The following is an 18,411-nucleotide window of genomic DNA, read 5'->3' on the forward strand; positions in this document are numbered from 1 at the left end:
ACGTTCGGACGCCAACGCCATTTCGCACTTTCCCTTAGCTGACGGCAATGACCGCTATTCAGTACATCTGCTTGCTATTTCTTCCTCCAACCTTGACATCATCGTCTCTGAGCAGAACGAGGACCCCTCTATTGTCTCAGTAATAGGCTCGCTCTCCGATTCATTGAGTACTAACCACTAGCCCGACGAGCCGTCTAACTCCACAGCTCGCCTGTCGCAACTGCCAGCACTGTTACAGCTCTGACAGCCACCTGTGTTTGTTAGCAATATTTCGCAGTCTGCGTGTCGAAATCTGCGCAGCTTTCCACGCCGATACACATAGTGTGCCTACCCCAAAATTTTCAAGCCCGACCAGCGCAGTCAACAGCAGTACTATACTGGAGGGTGATGTACCGCAACGTTCAGAAGGTTGTGATCCGCTTTCCCTGATTTCCACCCCCGAAAATCTTCACCCCGCCTCTCACCCGGTAATCTGCACCCTTTATAGCAGGCTCTTTAGACACCTAGGAATTTATTCCTTCGGGCCCCTTCTGATGGGTGTTGAAGATTGGGCGAGTTGTCTCGTGGTGTTTGAACTGCGCTCTCTCCTCTTGTGTCAGTCTTGGCCCCTCAAAAACTCATTCGAAGATGGCACCACGCTAGCACCACTGGGCTCGACTCAGCCAGTGGTGGTAGCCTGGCGCCATCTTTCGAGCATCGTCTCTCGTAAGAGCTCGCACAATATATATTTACATATATAAAGCCTGCCTCATTCGGTGACACAGGCGTACCCGCATAAAAAATGAGGCAAATGCGTGCTTCGCCAAGCATGAGGGATCTTTCCAATTCGACCATAGGCAGAGAATAGCTGTTGAAGAATAGGGCTTGACAGCTGAGCGGCTATGCCCTTCATTGAGAGAGAGGCAGTAACGGAACTGCGCTTATTTCCTCCTTTTCTTCTTTAAAAAAAAGTCACTTATTCTTATACAGCAACGTTCACAGAGCGCACTCATAGTGCGCCAATGTCGGCGTAATGTCAAACGGGCTAAGCCGCGTACAGAACATTAATAGTCCGCAAAAGAGATTAACTTAACCTTTGGAAAGAAGCAGCCGATAGGCAGACAGCTTATCCAGTTGGCAGTGGATTGATATTTCAAAATGTTGAGCGCGAAAGAGGCGAACATGCCAAGAACAAACTAAAACTGCAAGCAGCAATGCACCACTTGTCTACGTACTAGCGTTTCTCGTCTGGTGTTCATTATGTGCGTTCGCAAAACAAAAAAAAAACAAAAACAGAGAGGTAGAGATACATCAGTCGCAGTTGTATTCACTCCTCGATTGCGTCGTACGAAGAACGAACGTGCTTTATCGCTTCCATAACAGATTTCGTGGTTGCGATGCCAACATGCTCCGTAATTCAACTTCAGTCGTTAAAATGTTTATTAGAACAATTATGAATTGATGACGTCTCTTAGCTTCCATCGCACCGAAAAGCCGTTCCTATTAAAGGGCTCGATACACCCGCGCACTGGGTAGTGGACAATAAAATAACCTTACAGCTTGCCCCATGAAGTCGATAGCACTTCTGATTGCGCCAAGTTTCGCACTTTTAAAGTAAGCGGTAGCAAGCTTTGCTAAAGAATTATGGTAATGTTCACTCCGAGTGAAACGTTTTCTACGCCCTTCGCCAAGCCGAACCTCGTGATCAAACGGAATAAGCTCATTAGGAGAGCACCATATATGCAAATGCAGTGCCGTGTGTTGGCTATCGATCTCTTAAGAGCTGCGTACATCTACTTATAAAATGCTGAAATGTTCACCTCTGCATACAGAGTTTTTTTGGTGGTTTCACAAAAATGAGAGCTTAGGTCTTTGAATAACCGAAGGACATATTTAGCCAAGGAAAAATTAAGGAAACAAAGAACACGCTGGAAAAATGTTTATATGTTATATGAACTTCCCAAAAAACTAATAAAGGCTTTCATAGAGAAGTTAAAGCCTGCAACCTGAGACACGGTTGGGACGCGTGAGGCCGGATAAATGCAAGTGCACAGAACGCTGTGGCAGAATCCTGGCCCAATGCTATGCGAGCCATCGATTACTGTTTGACTCGGGGAAAATTTCGGACGCCCGGAATCTTCGCTCAGCGTGATGCTCCTCGCAGCAGCATTTCATCTAAACATTTTATTTCGCACTCGCGCGCGAGAGTCGTGGAGCGAGAGGCGTTGCCGCGCGGAGGAAAGTGCTGTATACTCTTGAAAAGTAACTCCACACTGCTTCCATTGGATCGTACCGAAGAATCATAGGAATCGACGTGCCTCGAGAGCAGTATAACGAAGCAGAATCCTCCCTTTAGGACGTGTCAAAGCTCCAGGGAAAGGCAGGAGTACTCAGGGAACACCGAGAAGGCACGACGGAAAAAAAAGGTGAGGCGTGAAAAGAAAGCGTACACACGCTTGGCCTTGGCCCAGTTCAACAAAAAAGCATGAAAAGTGGAGATAGTGACAACGATGGGAAATGAGAGAAAGAAACTAAGAAAAACGTAACCGAGAGACAAGACGGCCGGAGTGTTCGAGTACGGCGACAAGTGAAAGGAAACGGATCAAGAGCGCAAAGAGTGGAGCGTTGATTTATTCGGGAAAGGCGCTGGCACCCGGATTAGACGAGAATTGATGACGGCCCATCGGTTCGATGTGCGCGATGGGGGATACACGCTCTCGACCTCCTTTCTTTCCTTGTTTCTCTTTCTTTCTTCATTTCTTTCTCTCTTCTTTCTTTCTTTCTTTCTTTCTTTCTTTCCACATTTCAACAGGAGTTTTTCTTGTTCTTCTCCCAAAGGCAGGGATTCGTGAGAAGAGAGCCTTCCTTTGCATTCCAGACACCTGCTTTTGACGGCGACGGCTGTTCATCACCGCCGGTGGAGGCGTCCGACCGATTTTCGTTAACCGGATCGGAAGCACGTCGCTTAAAGTGTTTCATTCCGAAGCAGCTGCTTTGCAAGCGGGAATAGGGGGAAACTGTATTCTCCAAGAGTGCGCGCCACTTATCGTCGCGAAATGGGCTCACTTGTTCAACGCACAGTTCTTGGCGTTGGTGAAATGACCTTCCCAGAAGGCCTCCATGCATTGCGCAAGCGCGCCCGCCACCTGACGTGCACGGAAAACGTGATCGTGTAAAAAATGAATGCCTATTCATTATCGCACCAATAACGTGTCATGCGAGTTCACAGGTTCTCTCGGTGGGTTCTGATTCTCGGCGTTGGTGCAAGTTATACGCGCTGTACACGTGCATCTCCTGGCCATAACGCTTTCGGACTGCGTAATTCACAAGAGAACACAAACAATCGTACATATGCAGCAACGTCACACACATTCCGTGGGTCTGTCGAATCCGCGTATTTGGGGAAGTCTCCTGAGTCAGTGAAAACGAGAGATGCTCGGTAGATTTCAATGGCTAAATTACGCTGAGCCGTCATGATAAACTTACAAATCAAGCATTTTTTTTTCATATAAACGCGCTAAATTAAAGAGGCGTGGCGTGTTTGACCTGATAAGAACGTGCCACGACGTTTGAAAAGGAGCGCGTTCCCGTGGCAGCCATTTTCATGGCCCCCCTTGCTTGTACCCACTCTTCGATCGCGTTTAGAATCATGTAGCGTTGGTTATGAAAAAAAATTAAGACCTGTAGTTTAACGCACCAAAGCCAATCAATGAGTATGAGGCGCACCATATATGGGGAGGCACTCTGGATGAATTTTCACCTTCTGATGTTGTTTAACGCGAATGCACCTATATATTATACTTCAGAGCTCCTACGGCAGGCTCGCTTTTGAGTGTACCTGGCTATTGCGCATCACCAAGCGAGATTCTGCTCGCCTTCCCATGAAAATCACACCTCTTTCAAACCAGGAGACCTATAGTGCTGGGTGGACACCCCAGCGTAATCCATAACATTGTCAGAAGTTTCTTCCTTGCTTTTCGGATCTCTTTCGAATGGTCAAAGCCTCAGGCCATGTTACGTTCCACCTGGAAGTTATTCCAGAACTGGATACCAAAGCCTGAAACCGTGTTTTGCAGCCCATGTCAGCCAGATAAAATTTCATGCGTCACGTGATTTCTGTATTTACGTTTCTTCGCCTTCTTTTTCAGACTTTAGGGGAGAAGGGGAGGGAGGGATGTACTGGATGATACCGACGAAGTGACTGGCGCATGAGAGGTAATCTAGTGAAAGATAACACAAATGATGGAATTGTGCTGGACGGTGTTGGCGTGTTGGCTTGCTCTTGTAAGTTGCAATATGTATTACACGGGTGACTTCGCCCTTCACCCCTATGAAAATGCGCCGCCGTGGCCGTGTATTGAACCCACTCTGTCATGTTTTGCGGTGCAACAACAATGTAGATAAGCCACCACGGCATACCATTGGTTGATCATCGATGTAAGTACGAGAGTAGCGATGAGAATGCCTAGGCTGACTGCGTCTTCAGTCTAAAAAAACTGCATTGTGCACGCATCTGCTGTCCCAAACCCAGCGGCGATCATCTGAAAGAGCTATTGTTGTCATTGGCATGACAGCCCTCTATTGTCTTTGACTAGGGTAACGAAGGACGTTGAGACTTGAGACAGCAGCCTGGCGAATGCAAGTTAAGTGTCTTTTTCGCGTTTTTTGCTGACGAATAAACATTCAGTGGCGCGCGCTCGGCGCTTTGTGCTTGCGTTCTCTTTTTAGTCTTACGCAATAACTTTAGTAGAATGCCAAACTAACTACACGCACTTGAGCATAGCCCACGCAAACATGCTTATATTCACTCGCACGTTGTTTTCATACCACTGATATCACTTTTTTTGATGTAACCAAATGGTCAATGTTTTGTGTGTGTGTGTGTGTGTGTGTCTGAACGACCCATTCATTGTAAATGTTTATTTCTTAATACTTCGACTGCATTTCACAATTAAAGATGGTCAAATACTGCTAGATGGTTGTTTGTGTTTTGAAGTACAATGACGCAATAGAAACCACCTTCCGAAGATTTCTCTTTCCCCACGTCTACATTGGCTGGACCCATCTCTTGGACATGTTGCTCCATGGGGACTTTCCTGTGCCGGGGCAACAGTGCACTGTCGATTGTGACTAGGTGTCGCTTTGAAAATCCCTAACCTTCCGCGCGGTATTGGAAGATAGTGCTGCTTGCAATTACTGCGGCTTAGATGAAACTAGGTTGTTTGCCTTTGCCGCTATCCTCGCTTTAGCACTGGGGATCGTGTTGTGGCGCATTGCCCAGAGGCCACTTTCGCAGCAGACAATCTTAGAATGCCGACTTACTCGCACCAACTCTGTTCTGATCACTGGTCGCACCAGATGTCGGTAAAGGCATTATTGATGTTTTTTACATGGCAATAACCTACTTGAGAGACAAATTCTTCTCTTATTCGCCGTCTCGATTTATCGCAAGCCTGCTTCATTTTTCTGTTATTTTTTCCTTCTTTTTTTCCCCACCAGCACAGAATAACAAAAGAAAACTTTCTGTTCTTTTGAGATGATACCTTAGTCTTTTCCTCATTAGCTTTTTTTTTTCTTTCGCCTAATATGAAGTCTGCACTGGTGTCTTCCGATCTTCTAATCTTTTCACACCGCATAGAATCTTCGTCTCTTTTTTTATCACTTTTTTACTCTGCTTTTATCTTCCTTGCTCCGGGTTTTATTCCAAGCTACATAATTATGAGCCCCTCTCTCAGAGTAGTTAGGCGTTACCACTACGTGTTAGTGTTTCATACTAGTGAATCTACAACTGCCACTAACAAAAAGCAGCGCAACTTCGCGCATTTATCACGTGAGTCAGTGAGGCATGAATGGTGGCGTTATCATCCTAAAACACACTGCCCATGGGAAAAGGCGTGCTGCGGAGATTCAGGTTAGTTTCATTTAGTCTTGTTCATTATGCACTGCAAGGAAGGGTGGATCAAGAAATTGTGACAGATGGTAGGGCAGAATTCGTGTTAAACGGTAAGCCAATTGCCTTAAGCGAGTCCTAGACCAAGTATTCATAGAATGTCCTAAGTATCACTGTTCATTGCCTTAAGAATCGAATGCCACAAAAATTCCTCTGATTCATCAAGAACGAGCGGAACTAAAAGGATTTGTAGCACCGTGTAAGCGCTTTCGCTCTTGCGCTGATGAGTGGGCTGGTAGCTACACAAGGCGAGATGGCACGGAAGGGAGAAGCTACGTAAGCGAGCGACACGACTTCTACGATTCACTCTCTGAGTACATGACTCTCTGATTCATGTACAAGCAAGTGTGGCCACTACGTAATATTACCAGGCTATGGCGCGTGGCGCCGGCATGGGACGGCACCCCGTGGCAAAAAGCGCATCGTATCCAAACACCACTGTTGATTAATGTCGGCTATTAGCCAATAGCAACCTATCTGCTGTTCTACGCCAAACAGCTGGCGCCAGCATCTCCTATGTGAGTGAACACGGGTTTCTGTATGAAAAAAAAAAAAAGGCGCCTGCGGAGAGAACAGCAACTTCTTTATCCGATCGATTATTCCCCCTTTCCCCCATCCTACGGGTAGCGTAGCCAACCAGACCAAAGCTTGCTTAACCGCCCTGCATTTGCTCTTCGCTTTCTCTTTCTCTCTCTCTCTCTCGTGTGCACGCTCTGCTTCAAAACTCTCCTTGGTGCACAAGACTGCATGCAAGATTCCGATGAGCAGTTTAAAGCAATGTCTGCTTTTCGCAGAATGTTTTTCACCAAGCCTGAGAGGGGACCATGGCCCCTTTATAATATATGCGATAACAAAGCGGTGCAACGTATAACAGATGGGCTACAGAGCTGATGAGCCTATGGAATACAAAATAGAAGGTTATCAAGCGTACACTCTAAAAACTGCGGAGAGTATCACAAGAGTAAAGAGGTCAAATTACCATTCAGAGTGTTCTTCTACTGTCGCAAAGTATCAGATAGAGCAAAATTAATTTTCACTCTGTATGAAACGAGAGAGTGAAACAGCTTTTTACTCTACCTCTTTTTGAGAGAGTAGAATGTCCAAGTACTCTTCAGGCATGACAGAATAAAACGCGGTTATATTCTTGCTCTTGAGTACTTTCATTTGCGCCGACACACCGCGAGTGATTATCACTACTTATGAACCACACATATATGCAGTAAAACGTACTGCATTTCTTTGTTGAGGCGTTAGAGACGATTTACAAAAAGAACAGCATTCTCGCCACGCGCCAGTGAACTTCAGCGTACTAAAAGGCACTTTGAACTCTTAATATCGACGTTTTTAGCTTCGAATCTGTCTAGTGAAATAATCGAATACTATTTCGTTTAATCGGTCACGATTGAAGGTCAACGCAAACGGCTGTGACATTCTCCTGGCATTATTCTTCATGTCTTTCGCTCTGACCATCGCACACGGGCGATAGTGCCGTAAGCCTAGCGTATGGTATGGCTACAGTGAAGTATTGTGGCTTTAATAATAGAAAGAGGACAAGAATGACAAAAATGTGTCTAAGGGGGTGAAAAAAAAAAGAAATTGTCAAGCGTGCACTTCAGGTGCGTGATGTTTTGTAGGCACAAATGACTAACCACTTAAATAGTCAGTGCAAATGACGTTCATACAATCGGTTGTGCAATATTCCTTTTTCTACTGTGAAAAACGTGTTGGATAGACGTTCTGATCTCATAAAGCACAAAACAAACACAGTGAACGCGTTAGCTACAGTCCGGCTGGTTTTGAGAAGCGCAGAGACACTCAAGTCTACACTTGTAAGCAAGAAAATTCAGACATATTACCAAAATGACTCATGACATAAAAAGAGAAGGACTCATTTAACCTCTTTAAGTGTGGCGTAGTGGTAAGCAAGTCGGGCTGGCAATCTTCAGTGCGTCTAAAAGTCGAAGGTTCAAATTCTACTCAGTCATGTTTTTTTTTAATTTACTTCTTTAATTTTTATCGTAGTGCTCATATTTATCCATCCTTGCGATTCGCGCGCGCAGAGATCCGTCGAAAATCATTAAAAACCCCAGTTTCAGCTCAAGTTCTGCAATTTTTTTTCGTGGGGTGTACTACTACTCTCTTCGGTAGGGTTAAGCTACCCTGCTTCAGGGCAGCATTTTGTTACTCTGTTGAGGGGGAGTGCTTTGAGCCGTTCTGGGGGAATCATTGTATTCTGCCTCAACAAGAGGCTATTTACTCTGTAAAAGAGAGTGAAATATGGGACAACAAAGTACTCTCCCAAAGGAGAATTAGTTGCTTGCAACTGCTGCTGTGGAACAGTGGGTTGAACGAACAGAATGAATCAAGCACTAGTTTTGAATCTTGGCGTATAATTCAAACCAGTGATTCAAGCAACAGTAATGAAGTAAAATATGTTGACTCTATCGTTTACATCGAGTACTGGCTGCACACTCACCAGCATTTCGTATATAGCATCTACAATGTTGTACATCTCCTCTCGTGTGATGAAGCCGTCATTGTCGACGTCATACAGCTTGAACGCCCCTGTAAAAAAAAACAGGTGGTGAGACAGGCCAAAACAAGCCTGAAAAGAGTTTATATAGAAGCCAATCAGCATAGACCCATAAAACTATCACACGTCAAACTATCAGTACGATTTTGTCTTTAAAAACTGTTAACAGCCCACAAAGTTCGATTACGAGCTAGAAACATTTCACTTGCACTTCTGTCTGTGGTTCCACGGTGACGTGCACCAATAACCTATCCCCCTATTGACATTTGCAGAGTGCGAGCCTTTGTTCACAGAGGCCGCCCGTTTAATCAGTGATATAGAACTAAAACTAAATTCACGTCCACGAAAAAATCTACAGCCAATTCGCATATTTCTTCTCGCATATTTTTTTTTAAATTCCTTCACGATTGTAATTGGCTCCACGCGAACTACACGTGAAAGGGTATGAATAGTTGTGCACAAGCTAGGGCCAACTAAGTTCAACGCAGGCCATCATTAGCGATGCGTGTGAAGCAGCTTGACCTAGTGGGCTCAATATAATATTACCTGGTTGTTGTCATAGTATTTTGGCTGCACTTGCTATTCCTCTGAGTGCGCTAAACGACTGATACCATTTCGGAACATATTACATGTAGAACGCATCAAACTTGTTTTATACTGCACTTGCGAAATTTAGGATGAATATGTGACAAAAACATTTTTGCACACTTTTAATGGAAAGGCGAAGCCCTTCTTGCGATTTTAATTCATTAGGCAGTTACAGAAAGTAAATTTTGCTGATTTATTAGGCGAAACACTCGTTCCAAAATGTTTGGCCCTGTTGCGTTTCGCCGGACCAAATACATTCGTTCCCTATTAACGTAACCATCATCGTGTCATGCGCACAGACATGCCCGAACGCCCTTCACTCGATGACCACGAACACTGGCTTTTACAGTGGTGGCGTCATCAACAGTTCATACAGAAGAGAACAAATGTCTCTAGATTGTAAGGAATAGCCGAGCTGCAACGTTAGGCACCCAGATACACAGCTCACGAAATGACAAGTCCTATCGGCTGGGTATTAAGCCTTCAGAACCATCGCTGACTTACTTGCGACATAGGCCGTGAGCCCTACTTCATTAATGTCGCAGCACAAAGAAGCGGCACCGCCGCTACCTTACGGGCTGACTTTAAGAGCAGACGCACGCTTCACCTTCCTCCCTTCTAGCAGGCGCGCTTGCTTGCCTCCCCTTTCGCTAGATAGTGGTTTGAGGTTAGGAAATGAGCTTAAAGGTTGAAAAAGTAAACATCGTTCCTCTCCTAAAACCACTAACACTTCTGCAGACCCCAAGAGAGTACGTCGTGGGGTGAGGGTTGTGAAAGATAATAGAGAGCCAACGCTCTGTAGTAACCCCCACCCTTCCACTGAACACCAAACAGGTGTACCTCCCTCTCTACTGGAACAGCTGGCACGTTCCCGGTGGCGCTTGGAATAAAACTTCATACAATTGTAGGTGGACGCTCTACCACTTGACCACCGCAACGGTCCCCACCCAGCGCCTAATTACTCCTCTCCGCCATAGCGGCGCACTTCCCTTGATTCCATCCCTGCCCGGCGCGCGAAAACGGTTCATCACGATTTCGTTTGAACGCAAAGTGTACCGTGTGTGGTGCGCGAAACTATACATACCTACGCAGTAAGTTTTATGCAGAACCTTACCACAACGGTGAATGCACATTTTCACTTTGAGTGCACCTACCATTGCTATCGCAATAAAAAAGTATGACTGGTAAAAATGGCGTAAGTTCTCAGCCGAAGAGGCTGCTGTCAAGTTTTACTGCACATACGAGTTTAAGCTGTATAGCGAAACAGTGCAGCTTAGGCGAGGCGTGTGAGTGCATTGTGTCATTATTGAATTGATCTATGCAGAAAATGTATTGCGTTTTGCATTTCGAACACGTAAGAAATCCCGTATGACAATAAGAAAAACAAGTCGTGTTAACACACTCGCTTTATTCTTATAATAAAGGGCATGGTTCGTTGTTCGGTGTCGATTGAAGCGGCACAGCCGAGTATACTACGTTTCTCAAAAAAACACCAGGCCTGCGCGGAAGGCGCAGCACAGTAACGGCGAAGGCTTGAATAGCGGCTTTTCAGAGCCTTTTTCAAACACACTTTGGGTAACTGCTACAAACACTCTTACAGAGTATACACCATTAATCATAATTTTGTGTACTACGGAGGCATTGATTTGATTTGATTCGTGTAAAATATGACACATACCCACGCTGAAAGATCTATGCCACCCTTCGTCATACTTCGCAAAAACGTGGTACCCGCTACATACTTGGAAGAAATTTTGCACAATTTTTTGATGTCCTGGCTGACGATAACGAATTAGGCCTGAAGCTTTTGTAATGGGGCGGAGCATTCGATGGCCCACTCGTTAAGCAATTTGTACTGTGTGAAGCCTGGTTGTTTTTTCGCTGTTCTAAAACGCTTTATCACTTATATTAACGTCATTTCTTTGCCAACATCAAACCTGCCTAAGGCCAGTTTGCAACGGAGGTTCAAGCACCGGCTTGGCTCTGTGATTTAGACTACTCGGCTGGCACGCAGGGGACCTGAATTCAAATCCTGGTGTGTCCTTAGTGTTTCAATTTATTTGTTTTTTTTTTTAATTTTGCATCTTATGATGGTTAGGACACCCAGGGCGGCGGGACACTGCAACAGCGCACACAACCCTAGCTGTGATCTCACAACAGATTTCGCTCTAAAACAGAAAACATGCTGCATAAGGCGAATGTAATGCCTCATGGTATTTTTATTATTTTGAGCATTTTAGATCTGGAGTGTGCCCTACTCAATGATCATTACGATAAAAAATTATTGCAGGAAATAAACAGCAGTGAATAGCTACGATTCAGTTATCTTAACTGACACAATATTTTAGAGAAAGTTACTTGGTCACTGAGACACTCGATGAAAGACCTTCGGAGCAAATAATAAAACGGATGGAACATAATACAATCCAAATAGCACAATATAGAACCGCTAGTGCTAAACATGTAATTTAATACTATTAGTAATAATAATAAAACCGGTTTCAGACAGCCCTCGTGTTTGCGTATCTTACCATTATTTAAAAACCACACGCCGCTATTCTAAACACATTAGTAGAAAAGGAAAGGTGATTTTTCATCTGTGCTTCACTGGAAAACGCCCCTTGGCCATTACCTACACTTTATTTTTTTGGCTTCTATATGAGCAATGTGTTAAGAGCTGGAGACAGGAAGGAACTAATACTTCAGCGAGGCCACATTTTCAGCAGGAAAATCTCTGAGAATGCACCCAAGGAGGGAACGAAGCAACACTACTCATCTATTACACATTTTCCTGCCGTCACAAAAAGCAAACATATAGTATACAGATAAGTACTCACAAACACACTATTCAGAAGTTCCGTGCGGCACACTTTATTACTATCTCATTGACAAATGCGTCGTTTCGGCGCAATTAAAAGCGTTCATTGAGTACCTTTTTTGTTATGGTGTAAAATATGCCACGCCCTGTACAGAGGTGACAGCACTAGCAATGTGCAGCTGTATTTTAATTTAGGTCTATTCCCTTCAGTCCATTTCGAAAAATGGAAGCTGTCTTCTGTCAACCTTGGATAAATCTGTGCAAACGGGCTCGTCGAAGCGAACATCATTGAACTTATCAAAGGGCATGCTTTTAATCACTTTTTGGACTCCATATTCATTATCTTAGCCAGCACATGTTATGCCACTACATGAACCACATGACGTAGGCCCTTTCCAATTGTACCCAACACTATTTTATTTGAAGCAGCTTATTCCATCTTACACCTACAAAATCTCTTAATTTTGTTGCTCTACCAAATCTTTTGGCATCCTCGACCAGCTTTCAATCTTTTGCATCCCTTTCAACCCTCTAACTGGCTATCGGAAGACGTGGCCCATCCTGGTACATCTATTTATTCTGAATACCTCTTCGGATACCGGCTACCCTTATTTGTTTTACAGCAAAAGCTGTCATGAGATCAGAACATGGGTCACACGCGGCGTCTTTAGGCAGGCTTGATGTCGGGAAACGAACTGCGTTAATATGGGCAATAAAGCGTTTTAGAACATGAAAGGAACAGCCAGGCCTCGCACAATGCAAATTGCATAACTAGTTGGTCGTCCGATGCTCCAACCTATTCGAGAACTTGTCCTTGATCTCCTATTAACTGTGGCGCATACCCACATCGGGCATAATTCTTCATCGTCGTCAGGCACTGCATAAAAAATTGCACAAAATTCCTAACAACTGTGTAGCGGTTACCACACTTCTCCAAAGAATGAGAATAGGTAGTGAATGCTGGCTTACTACACAAAAAGTATGATCATTTATGGCGTAGTGGATCCCCAGCAGTGTGCTTGTAGCAGTTACCCAAAGAGTGTTTACAAAAGGCTCTGAAAGGCCACTCTTGTGGCTTTTGATGACTATTGTCTTTTGACGTCCTCTGCACCAACGCTTGGAGATACGTGGACATTTTTTTTAGGTTTTTGCCCCTTAAGTTAAATATGGCAAAATATCATGCACACTATTCGCGTTAAAGGCAGTGGTAAGTTTCTGATATTTAGTTGAGAATGTCTACTGTATGCGAGCCAGCCGATTTTTAGTCTTCGGAAGACTTCCTTCGCAAGAGTAAGCTCACATGTTGGTATATAACCTACAGATACGTATAATCTTCTAATTCTATGGGTCGATTGTCTATCACGAATTCACACTCTCACCGGACCTCCTTACATTATATTTTTCTTCTGCATACTCATCTTCAGTCCTTCTTTCGTGATTTCTCAATTTTGATCATCAATACTTTTTTTTTTCTTGCGATGTAGCTGAAGAGTACGATGTCGGCTTGGAACCGCAAACTGTTAGGGTATGCTCATTTAATTCTCCTCCTGCTTTCATCCTGCATCCTAATCAAGCCATTTAAACACTTCTTCTAAACATGCAGAGAATAACAATGAAAAGCTTGTATACGAAAATGTAACTATGTTTTCTTACAGGCCGAATATTAAGCATGTTCAATATTTTGCTCATTCACTCATTCGGCCCGAAAGCAATACGGAATAAAATGACGTAGGTGGAGAAATATCTACGCCATCTATTTAGACTATATTGCACTCACTCGCAAACCCCATATGGTTTGTTCACGTGACAGCGCTAGAGTGCAGGTTTGAACAATGAGTAAGCACTTGCAGTATAAATTAAAAAACAGGAGGGAGGAGTTCACTTCTTACATAATAATTTTTCTTCGACGTTTCCTCTTGACGTTACCGACAACGCTCGGATAAACTCTTCAAATTCTATGGAACCGTCCTGGAAAGGAAAAAAAAACAACTTCAGCTGACAATTGTTGGAGATTGAAAACAAAAACAATAGTAAACTTGAGATACGAAGGAGAAAAAAAGAAAAGCACAAAATATTTCACACTATTCAGTTCTGGCAGCACGCACACAAGGTACAAAACTTCTCAACTTGTACCTCGCTGTCAGAAGCTTGCGAATATCAGGGCGCGCAGACAATAGCAGGGCAGTCTTGTATGTAGATGGAAGCGTGACAGCACTTGAGCAGCGTTTTCGGCAAGTAAGCTGAACACGTCTGCAGTGCAGCTATCGAATTAGGACTTGTGCCATGAAGTTAGATGACTACGGCAATCCCCACATGAAGAAATTTCGATCACACAGTTTTTTTTTCACTTTTGTTTTGATTTTTTATAGCTGCGATATTCTTCCTCAACGAGCGAGAAAAAAACCAAGCCTGACTTTTTTTTTGTTCTATTCCATAGCAATCGAAACGAAATGGCAATCGCGCATTGACTATACATAGCGGGACCGAATGTAACGGCGCTCGTATTCACAAAACGTGCCTGCGTTGTAATATACGTCTTTCCGTCTGCGCACTGCGTGACGCCACTGCAGGCACCACGCCCACATGCCACCCCGCCGAAGCGCGTTTCCGTGTCCCAAACAGCACAATAGGGGAACTTTCGGTCGTAGTCACATGTGGGAGAGTCACATAATCTGAACATAAATGTCACGATGTTCATTTAACATTTTTGCAATTACGAAAAAACACATTGTGTTTGAATACAATTTCTTTAAGTCAATGTCAAGCGTAACTTGCGTCCCTTTATAAGCTAAAGTTTAAAGCTTTTACAAGAAGCCTCGCCCTGTTACTTAAGCATATATGAGTGAATTTCATTCTTCGCGATATGCACCCCAGCACGCTAAGATGACCACGGTGGTTTCCTGAAGCAAAGATGGTGTTGGCAGTCTTCATCACATAGTTTACCACAAAGAAAAAACCATCCTCATTTCTTCAAAATTATGAAGGGCAACGTCGCCAGATCTCCTCACACATGTTACCACATGCTAGTATTCTACACTGCACACTACTACTTATCTGACTGGAAAGGTCGTTGTGCACGATCGCTTAAAAAAATAGAAAGACGACTGTGTGAGAATAACACTCACACTAAGTACAGCGAGTCCGCGCTGCGCTGTAAAACAGCGGTCGTGTGTTTTCCCTACCAGGGTTTCTACATCTGGACCTGTGATGTTGGGCAGTGATAATAAAACTAAATTCGTATAGGTAAAAGTGAACTTGTAATGTCAAGAAACCTACAGCGTAGAAAAAAAACGTGAATGAAAGTGAGGAAATAACAAACGAAATGCCGACTAACAACGGAAATTCATTCAGGTTTGCAACATATTATAAAAGGAGACGTGAAAAATAAATAACCACATGAGAATGATTGCCTATACATCAACTGTGACTTTCATGCGCAAGACAAGAACCCAAGTTCTTCTCGTTCAAAACAAGAGATGCCACACTCACCACATCGAGTCATTTCCCGATTTTTTGTGTGTGATAACTATAGGCTGTAAGTGATTACTGAAAGCAGCTAGGACGTCACTGACAATATTATAGTAATCACCACCACCGAACTGAAACGCCAAGAAATCGTAAAACACACAGCGCAAATAACGACGAGGACACAGTTATACCAAACGCACACGGCGCTGTATGAGATTTCTTCCGGTGTCCCCATCGTTGTTTCTGGTGTGTTTTACTATGTGTGACCAACACGTCCACGTTTATACTATCATAAACCTAGAAATGGATTCCTGCATCTTTCACTGCATTGTCGGCATGATACGGTGTTGTGGTCTTATGCACCGCATGAGTGGAACCTGGTCTTGCTGTACCAGTCAGTGCATTCAAAATAGGTAAAGAGGGGAATCGTTAGACTCTGCATTGCGTATTCTCTCAAAATTCTGTCCGTTCATTCCCTGCATGACTGTTTCACGCAGCAGGTCAACCACCTGGAAAGAGCAGGCTACTCTAGGCACACGGTGTCCTATACATTACAGCAAGTGGTGGGAAAAGGAAGTGAGCAGCAGGAGAAGGAGGGGAAAGAGGAGAGTGGGGCGGGGGTGTACGGTCATGTTAAGTACGGTGCTCATAGACTGAAACAGGACCATTTAGGGTTAAGTGACGCACATACTTTCGTTTCCAACGTCTTCAGTTCAGGTCATGTCAGCGTTATGTCGACTCAAACGCGTGTATCGGCGCCAACATTATATTTAGAGACCAGATTTGTCGCGATATGACGTGGTTACCTCGAGTAATTGCACATACCAGTCGTTATAATAAACATTTGACGCCGCGTTTGCTGTACAGCACAGCGAGGTGGAAAGGGGAAGGAAGTGAGGGCAAAAAGGAGAGCTGTGTGGTTGGGAAGGTGGGCAGAGGATGACACCGCATCACAAATGAAGACGCCGGCCTGTTTCATCGTTTGTGATGGTGAGACTGTTACGCGTCGGCCCAGTCAGTGACCTTTTCTCTCCTCCTCTATAACTTTCCTTCCCCCTCTCCTCTTTCCCAGTGCAGGGTAGCCTACCAGGGCTCAGCCCTGGTTAACCATCCTGCCTTTTTCCTTGTTCTCTCTCTCTCTCTCTCTCTCTCTCTCTCTCTCATGCTTTTTTCGTGTTCGTTTTCATTTGACACTCGTACCTGCTGTACTTGATTCTAGGGTTTGTCCAATACCTGTGGCGTATTCACAACTGAGGAGTTTTGCGTGACGGAGGACAAGTTGACGATAGCTGAAACAGCTTTACTATGAAGAAACTTAATAAAGCACGTGCCATATCATGGTGATGATAACGTTTTTCATGACGGATCATAATGTACCGGCATATTAAAAAATTACACCTTCTCCCGCTAAAAGGAACCATGTGCAGATGCGAAGCAGCGGGCGCTAACGCTTACACTGGCAACGGCGTTGACGCTGGCGCTCATCGCGTCGTTGCGTAGGAGAGAAACCTGGGGAAGCGCAAAGCACGCAGAGAGGAACCAGTGTTTCCTACTGGAACATGACAATCGCGCCTAATTGGCAATGAGACCCACTGTCTGTTAATTAACGTGCGCGCTGCGAATTTTTATTGCTTAACAACGAACAGTACAAGTTTTCCACCGGCACCAGCTTGGAGGTTGAGGTCCAGTGCCTATATATACGGGGCGGCCAGTGAACAATTATGAAGCGCGAGCAGCCGGTTTTTTCAATGAAGAAACTCGCTTGCGGACGCTGCGCACGTCTGCGTTGCGATGCGGAAAGGGGAGAGCGTAGTAGAGGAGGGGGAGGAGGTGCGCATGCGCTATGGGGTGCAGGCGCTGCGGAAAGCGAGCGTAGACGAGCAGTCGGCGTTGCGAGGCGAGAAAGGGAGGAGAGAAAAAAGGGAGAGGACACGCCTGTGTGACGGAAATGTAAACGCCGCGGGGAGAGATGCGTAAAAGAGAGAGGGGGGAGCGAGAGTAGAGTAGCAGACGCTGTCTACCTCGGCGCTGCGAGACGAGAGGAGGGAAGTATGATAGGAGAGAGGGGAACGCGCATATGCAGTGAAGGTGGTCAGCCACACACCGACCGTCCTACCGCTGAGGATGGGGCCCTTGCCACCCCTACCTTTGCTTCTGGACTGCTGCTTCTGTTGATGATGACCGCTCCACTGCTCAATTAATCTTTCCTCTTCTTTCCACTTTTCTCCCTTTTTCCCTTCCCCGCAGGCACTGCGCCGTGCTCCCGACCGGGTTGCAGAAATTAGGTGCCTTTTCTCATCTTCTAACCACTACCACCACCACACACCGAGTTCAGCTCGACTCTAAGACGCATCGCATTTATAGCTTCACTGTTGAAAAAGTCATTCTACCGTACACTCACGACATGTCTCATGGCCTCAACATAGTTACGGAATGCGTCGACGTGTGTGTAGCCTTCTGCGCCTTTCAGGAGCCGTCTTGGCTAGCGCTAGCCTTCAAGATAATGTCCCTCAAGAGCACACTGCACGTGTTGGATGACGTGTGCGGAACACGTGTTGTACGAGTTTCCCCTTACGCGCTTAGCCCGCTATGTCGGGCAAGCCGGTAGATAAAGTGACTGGCTGGGCGAACATAACAAAAACGTTCGCCAAACGAACAATGGCCACTTAGAGATTCATTGCAGGCCGTGCGACAATCCCGATAGCAAGTCTCTTCTGTACCAGTGCTGAGGGGTGGGTCGAAGCCACTCTCAGCAAACGTAACTGTAAGTGTGGCATCTTTTTTTTTTTGACCAAAAAAAAAAAAAAACTTGCGTTCTTGTATTGTGCATTACAGTCCCAAATTAGGTAGATATTCAATGCTATGTGGTTATTTTTTGTCAGGTGAGATTTAAAATTTGTTGTTTCCTTCAGTAAATTTCTGTCGTCAGCACTTTATTTGTCGTGTGTTAAATTTTGTAAGCGTCCTTTCTGCGCTGTAAATTTTTTGACTCGAGCAATCAACTTGCCCAAAGAATAGTACTCTTAAACATCTAATGCATCTTGTTCGTAAGTATAACAGTTATGAGTGGGATGG

At 44.8% G+C, this 18,411-nt stretch overlaps 1 protein-coding gene across 1 annotated transcript in view; it reads right to left on the reverse strand.

Moving 5' to 3' along the window:
• The window catches only part of LOC119161517 (frequenin-1), a 279,556-nt gene that overhangs the window by 16,671 nt on the left and 244,474 nt on the right, over nucleotides 1–18,411 (reverse strand). The window contains exons 5-6 of the mRNA XM_037414040.2: nucleotides 13,758–13,836; nucleotides 8,406–8,494 (exon numbers count right to left, since the gene is read on the reverse strand). Of these exons, the coding sequence (XP_037269937.1) occupies nucleotides 8,406–8,494; nucleotides 13,758–13,836 (168 nt within the window). The remainder of the gene's footprint in view (nucleotides 1–8,405; nucleotides 8,495–13,757; nucleotides 13,837–18,411) is intronic.

This window comes from Rhipicephalus microplus, chromosome X, assembly GCF_043290135.1.
Source record: "Rhipicephalus microplus isolate Deutch F79 chromosome X, USDA_Rmic, whole genome shotgun sequence".
Taxonomy (NCBI): domain Eukaryota; kingdom Metazoa; phylum Arthropoda; class Arachnida; order Ixodida; family Ixodidae; genus Rhipicephalus; species Rhipicephalus microplus.